The 16,929-nt window shown below is 57.6% G+C and overlaps 1 protein-coding gene across 3 annotated transcripts; it reads left to right on the top strand.

Moving 5' to 3' along the window:
* Positions 1-3,800: 3,800 nt before the first annotated feature.
* On the top strand, positions 3,801-15,813 carry LOC101672943 (aquaporin-12-like). 3 transcript variants are annotated; one of them, XM_045066870.1, is made up of 3 exons: positions 3,801-4,525; positions 7,270-7,386; positions 15,311-15,813. In XM_045066870.1, exons 1-3 carry the CDS (start codon positions 3,919-3,921, stop codon positions 15,511-15,513), a joined length of 927 nt encoding a protein of 308 aa, XP_044922805.1. In that variant the 5' UTR covers positions 3,801-3,918; the 3' UTR covers positions 15,514-15,813. The 3 variants fall into 3 exon arrangements, with proteins under 3 accessions (XP_044922805.1, XP_004743814.2, XP_004743813.2); XM_004743757.3 differs by lacking the exon at positions 15,311-15,813 and adding an exon at positions 10,678-11,001 and having other exon boundaries at positions 3,810-4,525; positions 7,273-7,386; XM_004743756.3 differs by lacking the exon at positions 15,311-15,813 and adding an exon at positions 10,678-11,001 and having other exon boundaries at positions 3,815-4,525.
* Positions 15,814-16,929: the final 1,116 nt, after the last annotated feature.

Raw genomic sequence — 16,929 nt, forward strand, 5'->3', positions numbered from 1 at the left:
CAGAGAACTGAGGTCACTGGGCCGAACGTCACCCAGAATCGAAAGCAAGGAGCTCAGAGAGCCCCATCTGAGAGCTGCTTGTGGGTGCAGAAGCCGTCGTGGCCGGGGTATGTGGGAACACCGGGATGGCAGCATTGACTCCGCATTGCTGGAGGCTGAGTGTGGCTCAGCTGGAGGTGAGGAACTCCTGGGGCTCGGACTTAGGGGGCCCTCACACTCCCATGGCTTTTATCAGAAGGAGCCCACGAAGTTCTCACTGAAGAGAGAAGAAAAATCCCCTCATGTCTCTAACAGGAGGAACAGCAGTGTAGTCCTTTTAGAATATGCCCAGAGCTTTCTCCATGACAAAGTCTTAGGGGACGGGGGTCAGGCTAGAAATAGAGGGGAACTTCCTCAACTCGGTAAAGAACATCTGTCAAAATCGTACAGCTGACGTCATACTTACTGGTGACAAACTGGAGGTTTCACCCCTTTGACTGAGCAGGGCAAGGAGGTCCTCTCACCAGTCCTATTCGACACCGTCCTAGAAATTCGAGGTGAAATAAGAGAAGAAGGGGCACGCAGATTGGGAAGGAAGAGAGAAAACTGTTTTTTGTTGCAGATGACAAGATCATCTGAAGAAAATCCTAAAGAATTGACCCAAAACCTCCTGGAACTAAGCAGAGATCCTAGCAAGGTCACAGGACTCAGAGACAATACATGAAAGTCACTTGCTTTCCTATTAACCAGCAATGAACAATTGGAATTCAAAATTTAAAAAAACAAAACAGCAGGGGTGCCTTGGGGTCTCAGTGGGTTAAGCCTCTGCCTTTGGTCAGGTCATGATCCCAGTGTCCTGGGATCAAACCCCACATCAGGCTCCCTGCTTGGCGGAGAACCTGCCTCCCACCACCCCCTTAGCCCCTCCCCCTCACTCTTGCTCTCTCTCTCAAATAAATAAAATCTTAAAAAAAATGGAATTGGATGAAAATACATGTGAAACAATTACAGGACAAGGGGCTTTATCAGGAGTATATATAGAATATGTGAAAAATCATTAGAACTCAATCAGAAAAAGTTAGATAAAATACAGAGGAGCAGAATGTGGCCATATTCAGTCACCGTTGGGGAGATGCAGTCGGGGCCACAGGGAGAAATGAGCAGTGGGCAGAAGCTGTGCTTCAGGCTTCACGGCCCAAATGCTGAAGATACTGTGCGTTACCAACACCCCCACCCTAGGCTCCTGGGCCACCGCCACCTTGGGGAACTAAGTTATCCCCTGCAGCAGTTAGAAGGAACTAAGTTATCCCCATCCAGCAGTTAGAAGGAACGAGCGCAGCCCACAGGCCCACACGAGGCCGCCAGACTCAGCAGCGTGACCATGGCATGCGACGGCCTGTGAGAACGCGGTGACAATAGACATCCAAGGAGAGGGCGCCCCGGCCGGCGGTGGGCTCAGCAGGAGGCCTGGGTATGGACTGTCCCTCTCCGCAATGGCCTCAGTTTTCTGGCTCTGTCCCTCTGTTGCACAGCATGGAAGGGGGCTCCTAGGACCTGCTTTATCTAAGTTTTCGTTGAAAGTTACAAAGTATGTGGAATTATGAAATCAGTTCCCTGGATCTCCCAGCATGAGGCACTGCCGCACTCGAGCTGGGAGGCACAGTTGTTGTGTCTGAAACCACATCCCTGTGTTCTCACGGGGCTGGGTCCCACCTGCGGGGGAGAGGAAGGGGGTGACTGTGTGCTCTCTGAGGGAGCCCCCGCTTCTCTGCTTCCAGACTCCAAGTCTCCATGGCTTGCCCCTACCTCTGAGAGGGCCAAGGTTGTGGAGAAGGATGGGATGGATCTCCCACCCCCCATATCCCCCACCCCATACCCCGCCCCCGCCGCTGGGCTGGAGTCTGGATGGTTGTCTGCCTTCCAGGAGGAGCAGCAGGTGGATTTCCTCTTGGGGTTAAACTCGCCCTTGTACCTCAGACACCTTCCCCACCTCTGGGAACGTTCTGGACCTTGAGATCATGCTTCAGACCCTCTCTCCTGCACCTCAGTCCCCCACCTGCACAAAGTGGAGGGAGAGCCCTGGGGGCTGGAACAGTACAAACCAAGGGACTATCAGGGAGGCAGAGGGACAGGGGAGGTGAAAGATGGTTCTCCTGGAAAAGATGGAGCTCCCCTTAGGCTTCCTTGTAAACGTGCCCAGCCTGCTCCCAGTGGCCTGGGGTCCAGAGCAGGAGCACTGCTTGTATCACAGGGGCCTGCTGGGCCATCCTTCAAGGCTGCAGATGATAGGACCACTGGGGCATGGCCGGGACTTTTGCCACAGTCCGCCAGCTGTCGGGCCCTCTCAGGGGTCAGGCACTCTCAGGAACCCCTCCTCTTGGTGATGTCCTACTCTGCACCTTCTCCAGCAGCTGTGTTCAGCTGACTCCTTGGAAGGAAAGGCAGAGGATTTTGATAGGTGCTCCCACCTTCTCCTGAGGGGCAGGGGGCACAATAAGATGGGGAAGGGGTACAGGGCAGAAGTCAGGGTCTGCTGCTGGCCGTGGGGGTCCTCCCGGTGGCACAGGTGAGGGTAGGAGGGGCAGAGGTATCTCCTGTACCCCTGGTGGTGTCTAGACAGTGGAGTCTTTGCCGTGCAGAGCCCAGCCACTGTGCTCAGAGCCCACATCCATGGCTCTACCCGGCCAACTGCAGGCCTCAGGCATTGGGACACGGGGGAGAGGGATGAGGCACCTGTCCCCCACAGCTGATCTCTGCACCTCACTGCACCCACCGCCTCAGGCTGGCCCCCTGTGGCCCTTGGCGGTGCTGTACCCAGCAGTACCACACCTCTCCCAGCCTCTTTCCCTCTCTCCTCCCTCTCCTGGGGGACAGGGCTCAGGGCACAAGGCCCTCCTCAGCCTGGCAGCCCCTTCCCCTTGCAAGTTCCCCCCAACACCCCTTCCCGGAGTGGCCTCTGTGCTGTCCTCAGCCATTTCCCTGGGCCCATATGACCCCTCCACCAGGGCTTGGCTGCCCTTGAGGACCCAGTGTAGCTGCTTGATGTCTGCTCTTCCCTGAGCAAACTGCTGTCACTGTGGTGTGCCACAGACCTCCAGGCCCTGAGACCATGGACCCCTAGGTTTGTGTCTCTGAAGCCCGGTCAGTGTTGGGGACAGTCTCTGACAGTATCTCTGCCCTCAAGAACCATGCCCCACAGGGTGTCCCCAGGAGGTCTGTGCACAGGGAATCACTGCTCACGGAGGGAACAGGGTACGGGTCTTTTTTCCAAGGCCAATGCATTTGTGCGTCCGTCAGGAGACACTTGAGTTGCTCACCAGCCAGGCTTGCTTAGAGATGCATTTTTATTTGTCTTTACTGCCAGTCAGAAAAATTAACGTGTGTGGTGTGGTGGGGCCACCTCTGCAGGTTCAGCTCCCCGAGGCGTCCCCAGCAGCCAGGCCGGAGCACCCAGGGCTCCCTCCCTCCCTCGCATGGGAAGGCCCGGCCCAGCAGACAGCTGCCCACAGCACAGCAGAGCCGGAGATCCTCACCTGTTGGGGGTGGTGGTGTGGGGGACAGAGCACAGGTGCAGGGAGCTGCCCAGCTGCGTCCCAGGAGCCAAGAGCCCCAGGGGCTGAGTCACGGAGCTCCAGTGGTGGCTTTGAAGCTCTGGCCCATGTCCAGCCCCTGCAGCTGGGCGGACAGGCACCTGGTATGTCTCTTGCCCCAGGGAAGACGCCTGGCCACGGGGCATTCACTGTGGAAGTTCCCGGTTCGGCTCCCAGGCCGGCAGCAGGTGTGGTGGGAGGTAGGGGCACAGGTGTGGCATTCGCAGGGCTGTCCGCCCAGGTGGCGTCTCCCACAGCTGCCCTGTCCTTGGGGCTGGGGCTGGGCCGGGCCCTGACACGTCAGCTCAGGCGTCCTGCTGGGCCCTGCTCCTCAGGAGCCCCCAGGCCAATGGCCGGTCTGAACGTGTCCCTCTCCTTCTTCTTCGCCACCTTCGCCCTCTGCCAGGCAGCCAGGAGGCTGTCCAAGGCCCTGCTCTCGGAGGGCACCTACGCCAGCTTCGCCCGGGAGGTGGTGGGCGCCGCCCAGCTGGGGGCCTGCTGCCTGGAGATGCAGGTGTTGGTGGAGCTGGGCCCCTGGGCGGGGGGTTTCGGCCCCGACCTGCTGCTGACGCTGCTCTTCCTGCTCCTGCTGGTGCATGGGGCAACCTGCGATGGGGCAGCGGCCAACCCCACTGTGTCCCTGCAGGAACTGCTCCTGGCCGAGGCCTCTGTGCCCTGCACGCTGCTGGCGCTGGCGGCCCAGGGGCTGGGCATGCAGGCGGCCCGCGTGCTGACCCGGCGCTACTGGGCCTGGGAGCTCAGCGACCTGCATGTCCTCCAGAGCCTCATGGATGCACACTGCAGCTCAACACTGCGCACGTCCGTGCCCCATGGCACCCTGGTGGAAGGTGCCTGTGCCTTCTTCTTCCACCTGAGCCTCCTCCGCTTCCGGAACACTCTGCCTGTCTATAGGGTGCCCCTCACGGCCCTGCTGGTCACCTTCATGGCCTATACAGGTGAGACCTGGCTGCGCTCCCTGGGACATGTCAGAGCCTTTGCATCGTCTGGACACCCAGGACAGAGGTGGCCGCTGAGGGGGACCACTGGCCCCTAGGGATGGTGGACAGCCCTCTTCTGGGAACTTGGTCGTGGCAGAATGGGGGTCAGTAGGACTGGACATAGTGCACTGGGGTGGGACCCTCAGCCGTGGTCAGCGCCTTCCTTCCCAGCTGCGCTGCTCCATGGTCCAAAATGTTCCTGTCCGTGTCAGGAGGTCTGCAGCCGGGGCAGGTGGGTTGCCCATGACATTTCTTTAAGGCCCAGCCCACCCTCTGGTCTGGAACCTCTGGAGTCCTCTGCTGTCCTTTCCAAGAGTCCCAGGTCCTGCTGTTTCTTCCTACCCTCTCCGTCCCTTCCCAAGTGGCTCCAAATGTCTCCAGAGAGGGCAGCATCCTCCCATCCTCCCCCATCCTCCCATCCTCCCCCATCCTCCCCCATCCTCCCCCATCCTCCTCCATCCCCCCATTCCCCCATCCCCCCATCCCCCCCATCCCCCCATCCTCCCCCATCCTCCCCCATCCTCCCCCCATCCCCCATCCCCCCCATCCCCCCCCTCCCCCATCCCCCCCCATCCTCCCCCCCCCCCCTCCCCCCATCCCCCCATCCTCCCCCCTCCCCCCATCCTCCCCCATCCCCCCCATCCTCCCCCCCCCCCCCCATCCTCCCCCCCCCCCCCCATCCCCCCCCCCCATTCCCCCCCCCCCCCCATCCCCCCCCCCATCCCCCCCATCCTTCCCCCCCCCCCCCTCCTCCCCCATCCCCCCCCCCCCCCCCCCCCATCCCCCCCCCATCCCCCCCCCCCCCCCATCCCCCCATCCCCCCCATCCTCCCCCCCCCCCCCCCCCATCCCCCATCCCCCCCATCCCCCCCCCCCCCCCTCCCCCCCCCCCCCCCCCCCCCATCCCCCCCCCCCCCCCCCCCCCCCCCCCCCCCCATCCCCCCCCCCCCCCCCCCCCCCCCCAATCCCCCCCCCCATTCCCCCCCCCATCCCCCCCCCCCCCCCCCCCCCCCCCCCCCCCATCCCCCCCCCCCCCCCCCCCCCCCCCCCCCCCCCCCCCCATCCCCCCCCCCCCCCCCATCCCCCCCCCCATCCCCCCCCCCATCCCCCCCCCATCCCCCCCCCCCCCATCCCCCCATTCCCCCCTCCCCCCCCCCATCCCCCCCATCCCCCCCTTCCCCCCATCCCCCCATCCCCCCCCCCCACCCTCCCCCATCCCCCCATCCTTCCCCCCCATCCTCCCCCCATCCTTCCCCATCCCTCCCCCCTTCCCCCTTCCCCATCCTCCTCCCATCCTTCCCCCCATCCTCCCCCATCCTCCCCCATCCCCCCCATCCCCCCCCATCCCCCATCCCTTGCCCCCCCCCATCCTCCCCCATCCTTCCATCCTCCCATCCTCCCCCCCATCCTCCTCTCCTCCTCCCATCCTCTTCCCATCCCCCCCACCTCCCATTCTCCATGCCTATGCCTGGGCCCTGGGCCTCTGGACGAAGCTCTCCTGGGGTCGTTCAGCCGCCATGGACACCACCTGTCCTTCCCACCTCGCTGGAGAAGCAGAGAGCTGAGCTCAGCTGCAGGATGTCCAGGCTGCTGGATGTCGCAGCTATCCCTGGACATGGGGATGGAGCTGGGCCAGAACTTAAGGCGCCAGGTTGGGGCTGTTGTTAAATCCCCAGGGGACTCCACCATAGTTCTGTCTGTGGGATCTGCTCCACTAGGAGGGCTCTCCAGGCATGGATGCCTCCTCCACCCCAGAGGACTGGTGTGCTGGGAGGGACAGGAGGCTGGGAGTGGGCTCCCTGGGAAGGGTGTGCTGTGGGACGTGCCACAGGTCACTCAGTGGGTGCCTCATGCTTGCTCAGGCCCAGGGCTACAACTGGAAGCCCACGTGTGCATTTGGGGCAGGCTAGGCCCAGTAGGGAAGAAACCAGCACTGAGGGCTGACTTCCTGAGACACTGTCCACGTTCTGGCACAGGACAGACACTGTGTGTCCAGGAAGGTACTGCTAGAGCCCACATACAGGTGAGGAAACTGAGGCACAGGTGAGCAGACACTTGCCAGCAAGGCTCTGTGTCCAGACTGCCTGGGCTCCAGCCCTGGGGAGACACAGGGAGCTCCTGATTCAGCCCTGCAGCCATCCAGGACACCACTCCCAGAGCCTGGTCTCCACCACCAGCTTTAGGTCCTACACGGCCCACTCAAGGCCGCTGCTCCTTGGCAGTGGTCTACCCGGTCCAGGGCGAAGGGATGCTCGTGCTCTTCCATGTCTCCGCGTCCTTCCCATCCCTCCTCCCTTCTCTTGCTTCCTCTCTGGGCTCAGCCCTTCACTGCTGTTGCTCTGTCTCTGCCCTTGTCTCTCTCCCCATCTGTCCATCTCTGTCTCTCTCTCTCTATCTTTGTCTCTGTCCCCCTTTCTCTCAAGGACAACCTCCCACAGGCGGGTGGTGGGGAAAGTGGTGGAGAGGAGAGTTCATCAGGGGCGAGTGGTTGGGATGGGTGGTAGACGTTCGTGGAAAGACTCTTGTCCTGGCTGCTCCCTGATCCTGTGGAGCTGGCCTTGGCTGACAGCCCTCCCACCTGTGTCCCCATCAGCACAAGGGTCGGGATGGGCTGAGCTCCAGGCCCCTGGCACAGGGCTCCATCCCAAGGAGAGGCGGCTGCCGACAGGGATCCACAAGGAACGTCTGTGTTTCCTTCCACAGCAGGGCCTTTCACGTCTGCCTTCTTCAACCCTGCCCTGGCTGCCTCAGTCACCTTCCAGTGCTCAGGGTCCACCCTGCTGGAGTATGCCCAGGTGTACTGGCTGGGTCCTCTGACAGGTAAGGGTCACTACAGACAGTTGGCAAGGCCATCTGTAGATGGTGGCTTGGGAGACACTCGAAGCATTCCTGGTGGACATGCCTGTGTTCCAGCTCATGGGTGGGGAGTCGATTCAGGGATGGCCTGCTCTGGGGTCCCTGATGTAGGTGAGGGAGATGGGGGGATCCTTTCAGTTCCTGTTAGGGACATCAGGGGTGGGGCCGAGTGGCCCATCTTGGTTTAACTTTTTTTTTTTTTTTAAGATTTTATTTATTTATTTAACAGAGAGAAATCACAAGTAGACGGAGAGGCAGGCAGAGAGAGAGGGAAGCAGGCTCCCCGCTGAGCAGAGAGCCTGATGCGGGACTCGATCCCAGGACCCTGAGATCATGACCTGAGCCGAAGGCAGCGGCTTAACCCACTGAGCCACCCAGGCGCCCCGGCCCATCTTGGTTTAGATGCGGTCATGAGGGGCTGGGACCAGGGAGGATGGGTCAGGGCAGGGAGGGCAGCCTCATGGATGTGCCTGGGGGCGTCTCACAGACCCTGAGCTGGGGCACCCGTGGCGGGAGCTACCGGAGCCTGTCCAGGCCACCCTGGCCTTGGGGTTTGCCAGCACCTGGTCTTAGCCCCTGGGCTCCCCGCTCACTCTTCACACTTAGTGGATGGGTCTGTGGGGTCCATGGAGCTCTGGAAGTTTCCTCCACTTTCCTCTGAGGGAGCACAGCCCCAGCCTCCCCAGGGACTCCCAGGCAGTCAGCAGTCCCTGGAGTGATGAGAAGGCTGGGGTTACGATTGGTAACTTCACGGTCCACTTGAGCGAGGTCTGAGACATAGCAGTCTCCCCTTGTGCCACATATCACGCCAGAGGTCCCTGAGTGCGGCCTGACTCGCCCCAGTGTCTCTACATCGCAGGTAGGAGGCATGCGCTCTCCACCCTCCCTGCGGGGACGCCACAAAGGTCTCTGCGCACACTGGATGAGAACGCTGGGGTCTGAGAGTCCCACATAGCCCGGCCCCCCACAGCTCTGTGGGCCTGGGGCCTCCTGGGGTCCCAAGGCTTGTTCCCCCGGTCAGGGACGTCCCCATCTCTCGTGCTCAGTCACGAATTCAACAGCAGGGTCCGCATGGCCCGACGAGGGGCGTAGACGACTCAGGAACTCCTGGACAGCTTCCTCTTGGGGGACATTTTCCGTTTCTGGTCCCGGGTGACTCCTCCTTGGCGGAGCACAGCTCCGGGGGCCCTGAGAAGTGGTCCTGGCTGTAATCTTGGAGACCTCAGTGTCGGAAATACGTGTCTCTCTGACCCAGCTTGATGGCGTGTCAGGTCATGGATTAAAGTCAGGGTAGGGGTCCCTCTCCTGCATGTGGGGGCCTGTGGTCTCTGCATTTGTTTCCTGGCGCCTGTAGCCCCAAAGCACTCGGCACGCAGTCCAGGTGAGCACTCAGACATGCGGGTGTGGGGGTCCTGCTCACTCTAAGGGCTAACAGGGCCCCTCCCTGACCTCCGGGTCTCTGGCGGTGGCCATCAGTCCCCTGTCCTGTGGCTGCACCTCCCCTCTCTGCCTGTCCTCACGTGGCATCTGCTGTGAGTCTGTCTCTGCGGCTCCTTGTGGTAGGACGCCAACCACACTGGGGTTCAGTCCACGCTTCTCCAGTGTGACCTCATCAGTTCAACCACTTAAGGATACAAAGATGCTTCTTCTTCTTTTTCCTTAAGATTTTATTTATTTATTTATTTGACAGAGAGAGAGAGAGAGAGAGATCACAAGTAGGCAGAGGCAGGGGGGAAGCAGGCTCCCTCCATCCCAGAACCCTGGGGTAATTACCTGAGCTGAAGCCAGAGGCTTTAACCCACTGAGCCACGCAGGCACCCCAAGATGTTGTTTTAAATAAGGTCACATTTGGAGGCTTGGGGAAGGACATGAATTCGGGGGGGGGGATGCCATTTAACCCAGTAGAACCTCGGACTCCATAACTGCTGCTGTGAAGTCCAAAGCCATGAGGGTTTCCTCTGGAGACCTCGTGGGGGGAGCAGGGAGGAGGCTGGAAGGGCAGCACCCTCCGTACTCATGCCCACTTTGTCCTGTCCAGGGAGGGGACTCCCATGCTGGGGTGCTCCTGCTGCCCCAAGGCCACAGCCTCTCTCTGCCTCCCTCCAGGGTTGGGATGGGAACTGCCATAGGAACAGGGCTCCGGGCCACTGAGCTTGTCACACACCGTACAGCATGCCCTGCAGGTCAGCATGGGATGCGTCCACATCCAGGGTACCTGGGCTGTGCCCTGCTGGAACTTGGGGGTTCTGTGGAACAAAGCGGGTTGCCTTCCAGCCTTCTGCATTGCCGGCTGGGGATTCTGCTCCCTGGGTCCCACTTACGTGTTTGTTGTCCCCTTGCTTTTCGACCTCCCCTGTGGCATTGGTCTTTCCCCGCTGGTGGGCTGGTGCCCTTTACTGAATCCCTGTCCATTTGGAGAAGCTGGGCCACCGGTGATGAGGCATGGGAAGTGGGGGTGGCTTCCTGGGCTGTGACTCTCCATGGACATGTGTGCCCAGGAGACCCTGAGCTCGTCACTCACCTCCCTGGGCTGTCCCTCCTCCATAGCAGGGGTGGCCCCAGTGTCCCACTGAAGGTAAGAGAGGCACGGCGAGTGAAGCATGGACGTGTGTGGGCCCGGGACCATTCTTGGGAGCCAGGGTGGCTGGGCCTCCATGGAGCCCGGTCCTGGCCAGGCCACCCCTGACCTTCTCAGGGCCCACACACTACAGTTTGTGTCCTTAATGGGTTCACATGAAACTTCAAATGTGCTCCCCTCTCCTGCCATGGCCAACACCTTGCCTGTGACCGGGGCGGCCATTCGGGAATCCAGGATTCTCTGTCTGCAAGTTCTGGGAAGAACCTGGGGACCAGGGGCCAGGCCCTGCTCCTGCCCTCAGCCCCCCTGCTTTTCCCCTCCTTGGTCCTCACCTCCATCTTGTCCACACCCTCAAAACAGCCATCCCCACAGATGACAGGTCACTCTCAGGAGGCAGTCCTGGGAGGAAGGAGGTCAAGCAGGCCATGTATGTGGCTCAGGACGTTGGTGCAGGGAATGCTGGGCCCGCGTCCCCAGAGGGTGGTCTGAAAGGACACGGGCTCCTGATGGGCCACCCCCTCTGCTAGGGAAGAGCCAGAGCAGACCAGGGCTCCCAGACAGAGACATGCAGGCTGGCCGAGGTCCCGATCTGTAGGATTCCCTATCACACGGACAGTCTGGCGGAGAGGCCCCAGTGAGCCTCCTGGGCCAGTGGTCTGACCCTCGGTTTCTTGCAGGGATGGTGCTGGCGGTCCTACTGCACCATGGCCGCCTTCCTCGCCTTTTCCAGAGGAACCTGTTGTATAGTCAGAAGAACAAGTACCGGACCCCTAGAGGGAAGCTGGCCCCGGGGCAGAGAGACACCCCGATGCCTGCAGGGGGGTGCAGAAGCTGGGAGACCACACGTGAGGCAGGGCGGCAGCTACCAGGCTCTGGTTGAACCAGCATAGTTGACAGAGGCCCTGGTGGGACCCTGGGGCCCCTCTGAGCTGAGGGGGTCCAGACTCGCACCCCCCATCTCCCTGGAAACCATTTGTCAATAAACCATTCATGAAACCTGACTGTCTCCCTAGTCTGACAGAGGCTTCTGGAAGGGCAAGCAGAGGTGAGACCAGTCCACAAGGGAGCCTGGGCTGAGTCACCTCCGTGTCCCACAGGGTGTCTCTTTGCCTCTTTTTTTTTTTTTTTTTCAGAATTAGAACCAAAGGTAAAAGCCGGGAGGGTGGGCAAGAGGTCCGGGGTGCGTCCCCCGGGGCCTGAGAAGACCCGAGGGGAGAATTCGCATAGAAGGTGCTGGCTGTCCTAGACACACCCCAGATCCCACTGCTGGGAGAGGCTGGAGCAGCCTCCTCCCGCTGAGGCTGCAGGGGAGTGGGCTGGACACCCACTAGCACCCCACCCTCGCAGCAGCTCGGCCGTGGCTCTGCAAAGCCAGGCAGAGCCCTGCCCATGACGGGGCCTCCTTGCTAGGCTGAGAAGAGCCATCTCCTCTCAAAGACCAGAGCTAACCTGGAAATTTCCACCCCAAAAGGAGAATGTCTTCCTCAGCTAGGGGTTCCTGAAGCCCCATTCCGAAAGTGAGGCTGGCAGGGTCTCCAGCCCAAGGCTTCGCCCTCATCTCAGGCCAAAAAGGGCGAGAGACAGAAAACAGGGAGGTCCTGGGTGAGCTTTTCTCTCGTGAGGAGGCCATGACTTCCTGCACTAGTTTCCCAGGGGATGGGAGAGAAAGAACCCCCCACCCCACTTCCTGTGGCTGCCCCTTCACCCCCTTTAAATCCTCTCCCCTCCCACCCATCGGTCTGGGCCCCAGGCTCCCCTGACCCTCCTCTGAGTGGCCACCCTGGGAGGGGTCAGTAGGGCCCCCGGGCTGATCCTGACCACCAACCCAGTGTAGCTTCTGCAGGGCTTAATGGGGCTGCATGGAGTCTTCTAGAAGAAGGACCATGAGCACACAGGGGTGGTGCAGGGATGCGGACCAACCAGCTCCCCTCCAAGGGGATCTGTGTGGGATAGGAGGCTGGGGGGCCACAACAAATGTCGCAGCCCCAGGAAGGAGGAGAGGCTCCTCAGGGTACCCCAGACCAGAGGCCAATGGCACTTCCGTCCCCATAGAATGTCCTTGCAGTCTCGGCACAAATACTTTCAGGTCAGAAGCTTCTGGTGCTCCCTCAGCAAATTCAACCAGTAAATTAGTACAAGACAAGTGAATATGCAGACATTGCAATAAAGTATATCAGCAAATTATTAGAATTCTTGGAGTTCAGGATCTTTATTTTGGAAAGCATTGTAAAGTAAACTCCACAAGCTTGGAAGCATATATTAAATTTAAGGAACACTGCATTTGCTGGAAAAGAACACAGTTTTTAATACAAAGCTTTGATGAACTGACAATTTAAAAATTACCAGGGGGGGGGGAGTTTAACAGGAAGGATGCAAGAGTGGTTCAATGTTGGGCCGTTCGTTCTTTAATATAATTTACCCTATTAATTGACTGAGGAATGAAATCGTATAGTTATCTGCACTGACACTTAAAAGGCATCTGGAAAAAGAAAACATCCATTCCCTGTCCAAAAAGGAGGTGACAGATCATGTCTTAGTCACAGACAGCACGTATGACCAACACGGCATCTCGCTCGGTGGGAACAGACCACGGACATTCTGGCTGAGTCAGAAACACTGCCAGGCGCCCACATCCCATCGAGGGTCAGCGCCCAGGACACGAGCTGATGCAACTAGATGAGAGGGAACAATGAGAGGAGTCGCATTCCTGTTGGCAGATCACACAATAGTTACACAGGAAACAGACGAGGCAAAATCTGACAGGGGCTGTAAGAGATAGCTTGTTAATGTAGCAGAAGCCAACACTAACAGGCGAAAGACGTCCAGGAGGCTTCACACAGCCAGCAATGAGCAGAAAAGTAACAATGACAGCAAAGCTATAAAGTGCTTAGAAATTCATTTAATAAGGAAGGCACAAAGCCTGGGTCCAAAGAAAATTTTTAAACATTTCTGAAAGATTTGAAAATAGGGAAACTCATTCTTTGTTCTACGATATCCCAGATATCCAGGATATCCCAACATCCTAAAGATGTCCATTCTCCCCAAGTTAATATATACATGTTAATAAACAATAATAATAAAGTTATTAGCATATAATTATATAATATAGAATTATAAATATATAATAGTAATACTGTGAATTGTGTAAGACTGATGAATCACAGACCTGTACCCCTGAAACAAATAATACATTGTATGTTAATGAAAAAATAAATATCTGTATTCCTAGGAAAAAAATAATGGAAAAAATATAACAAATAATAAAACCAAAGTTGTTTTTATGCAAAACACCAGTTCTTTTCCATCAAATGCAGTGTTAACTTACCTGTGAAAACTTGAAAACAGGATAAAGTTCTTTCTAAACTTGGGAGTAGGGGAGATCTTTCCAACCAGGACAGAATATCCAGAAACAAGGAAAAGCATCGATTCCTCTAACAATACCCTAATAAAAAGGAGACTGGCATAGGGCGAGACATTGTAACAAAGTCAAATGACAAATGCCAAACCAGGAAAAAACAGTTTGCAACCTTTGTCACAGACAAAGGGCAAAAATTAACATACAAAGAACTCTAAAATATATTTTCAAAGGGGTGCCTGGGTGGCTCAGTGGGTTAAGCCTCTGCCTTCGGCTCAGGTCATGATCTCAGGGTCCTGGGATGAAGCCCCGCATCGGGCTCTCTGCTCAGCAGGGAGCCTGGTCCCACCCCCCTGCCTGCCTCTCTTCCTACTTGTGATCTCTGTCTCTCTGTCAAATAAATAAATAAAATCTTATTAAAAATTATTTTCAAAAACAGAAAGAAAATAAAAAAGTAAAACAACAGAGGGTTCACAGAAAAAGATACATGGGTGGACTTGGACACAAGGCTGCAGGCTCGAGATCGCTCATGGTGGAAGGAACGCAGGCCGTATCGGGTACCAGTTCTCCCTCCCAGGCGGCTACAGATATAAAGCACCGAAGTTTCTCTGCATGGAGATGTCAGGTCTTTGGGAGCACGCATGGTGGGCCTTGCAGAAGAGGTGAGAAGCTGCAGAGCAGCCTGGAGTCTGGCAGGAGGACACAGCATCTGAATTCTAACAAAATCTTGTTCTCAGCCTGGCCATCATTTAGGAGCTATAGACCCGACCCACCCCTTCCTCGAGGCCCAGCCCAGGTGACCGCATGCCCTGACCCACCCTTCCCCGGGGCCAAGCCTGGGAGCAGGCCTGGGCTGTTGAGGGAGGGGCAGGCTGCCTCTCTGTAGTGGAAGCTGGTCCCCAGCAGCTGAAGAGAGGCCCAGAGGGCTCCTGAGCATCCTTGAGAGGACAAACCAAAGCCCAGGTGGCCCTCAGCTCCTCCTGGCCCAAACTGGGAGTACAGTTCCAGCCCAGACCCCAGAGCTGGCATCTTACCCAACCTTGTGGGGGCTGTGGCTTTCATGCAGGCCCTGAAGCCACTTGGGCGGCCCCGGGACTTGTAGGCAGCTCTGGGCTGGACCCTGCAGGGCACAGTGGCACCAGCCCCGGGCCTGCCCCGGGGGACAGCCAGGGGGGCAGCTCTAGCCCGGGTGCATGTTAACACCTGAGGGTCACAGCGGCAGGGCCTCCCCAGCACCAGCCCCTAGTGCTGAGTGCAGGCCACGTCCCCTGCCACAGAGACCTTTCCTTGTCCACAGGGGTGGGCCCTCATGTTGAGCATAAGCACACACCGGCCCTCCATGGCCGGGTCTCCCCACATTTCAGACAACCGACGTTTTACCCGCCTGTTCCAATCCTCTATCAGACCATTTCTCTGAGAAGTACGTTCTTCGGTCTGAAAAGATGAACTTGGCAGTGCACATCGGTATAGAACCTACTCTCCTGCTGTCTTACTGTGCCCTGACCATCCAGTCACCAGTAAGCAGAGCCCAGCCTATCCTGGGCAGGACCCCCTGCAGCCTCCTGGGGCCACCAGGCACTGATCTGCTAGTCAGCTCTGTGCCTGCAGTGCACCCCTCAGGGAACCCCGCAGCCGTCTGCGGTCTTGGGCTGCCTCATTGGCAGACATTTTGGGGACGTTGTGAGGCTCAAGGGTGTGAGGGGAGGGCGTCCAGCCTCTGCCCCTCTCCGCGAGGTGGCAAAGCTCCCACATGCCCTCAGCTCACCGGCCAGGGACCGGGTCACGCAAATGCGCTGAGATTCGCACTTGCAGTTCCAATCACCTTCTGACAATGGAAGGGAGCTCTTCTATGGGCACCAACATGTCCTACTTGGACGAGGCCCGTAAACACCATAGATGTCCAACAGTGTGCAATTCTATTCATGGACTGACTCAATTTTACCTTCTTTGGTCAGAGTTTTGGCCCCAGATGCAGCCCGATCACCTTGGAACTGCTGTCCACACAACTGGCAGCCCTTTGCTGGCCGAGAGCCGCTCACAGGGCCCGGGCACGCACAGCAGGGGAACCTCGCCACTCCTCAGGGGCTCCCTGCTCACACATACGCGTACCTGTTGGCATTCCCACAGTAGCATGCACCTGTCCAGATATGCAAGTTAAATGTTCACCTGGTGGACTCCTCTGATCACCGGGCTCCCACTGCAGTGTTTCTGGGGCGTCCTGCAGGATGTTATGGGTGAAGAACCCCAGGTCAGAATTATACTATAGCCTATAAGTTTTAACATTCTTTTTATAACCAGCTTATGCTAACTGAGAAACTGTAGCTAGCTGACGATAGATAAGGGAGTCAGCAAGCAGCATAACAGGATAACGAATAGCGAAAATCTGTGTTTAACCCGGCTGTTTCTGGCTTCTGTATAATAATGCTTCTAATGCTTTGCTAAGAAATGAAAAATTGCTTAAACCCTCAACTCTAAGGAGCAAGAGGCTGGCTGAGGACAAAGCAAAAGCTGGCGCCTTGCACCCCCCCCTTCACCCACTCCCCTTGGTAACATGTGTGACATTTCACAGGCACCCCTGACTGCCCTACAAGAAGAGCAAATGGTTATCTTGCAGAGATCACAGTCCTGCAAGGCAGGAGTCTCTCTTGGTTTACAAATGTCCTTGAGATTTACAACAAAGAAGTAGCCTTATCAATAGCTCAATTTCCAAAGACACATAACTCAGTTTCTCAAGCCCTAACGTCACCCTCCCCTCCATAAAAAACCGAAGGAGATGGAGGTAGAAGGAAAAGTAAATAAAGTTAAATTTCTTTTAAGACCTAAATCTCACTAACAAGGACGTTTGATAGCAGGAATGTAACATTCCACCAGGAGACTCCCAATTGTCTTTATGTTAGTGCCTCATTAGAGGGAAAGTGGCCTTGGCTTGATAGTAAGCAGGCCTTCAATATCCTGATAGTGCTTTCATTCGCATGCGTGGGCTAATTGGCCAGTTCTGCTTCTGTAAGATTGCTTTGTCTGCTTTCGCACGTGGGTCCCCTGATCCACTCCACTGACGCCAAGTATGCCTGTTCAAACTATCAATCAGTCAGCTCAGCCCCTCCCGAAACTTGTTTGTCCATAAAAATCCTGCACTACCCCAGTCTGGTGTGCTCGGTTAGCTGGAGCTGCCGACCACCCGCCGGTACCTGCGTGACAATAAACCTCTTGCTGTTTGCATCCAGTGGCAGTGTTGGATTCTTGGGTAAGGGGATCCACGGGTCTTTCAATGGGCATTTCGGGTTTCAAGATTCTGTCCTTCGGTCATTCGCCATCTCTATCACAACCCAGTAGCCTGGCTCTCAAATGGAAATTTTCTGGTCCGGTATCCCCGTGGTCGCCACACTGCCCTTGGCCGTAGTCGTCCGTCCTCCACCCAGGGCTGACCTGGAGAATCTGTCCTTCTGCACTCCAGCTTCTAAGGGGGCAGTGATGACAGTGGCCATTCCCTTTTGGCCCACCAGGTGTCCTATATGCTTTCAAAGGAATGAATTCCGTGGGCTTGGGCCATCTTACTGGCCCCCACCAAGCACAC

This window comes from Mustela putorius, unplaced genomic scaffold, assembly GCF_011764305.1.
Source record: "Mustela putorius furo isolate JIRA1106 unplaced genomic scaffold, ASM1176430v1.1 tig00003869_pilon_pilon_pilon, whole genome shotgun sequence".
Classification (NCBI taxonomy): Eukaryota; Metazoa; Chordata; class Mammalia; order Carnivora; family Mustelidae; genus Mustela; species Mustela putorius.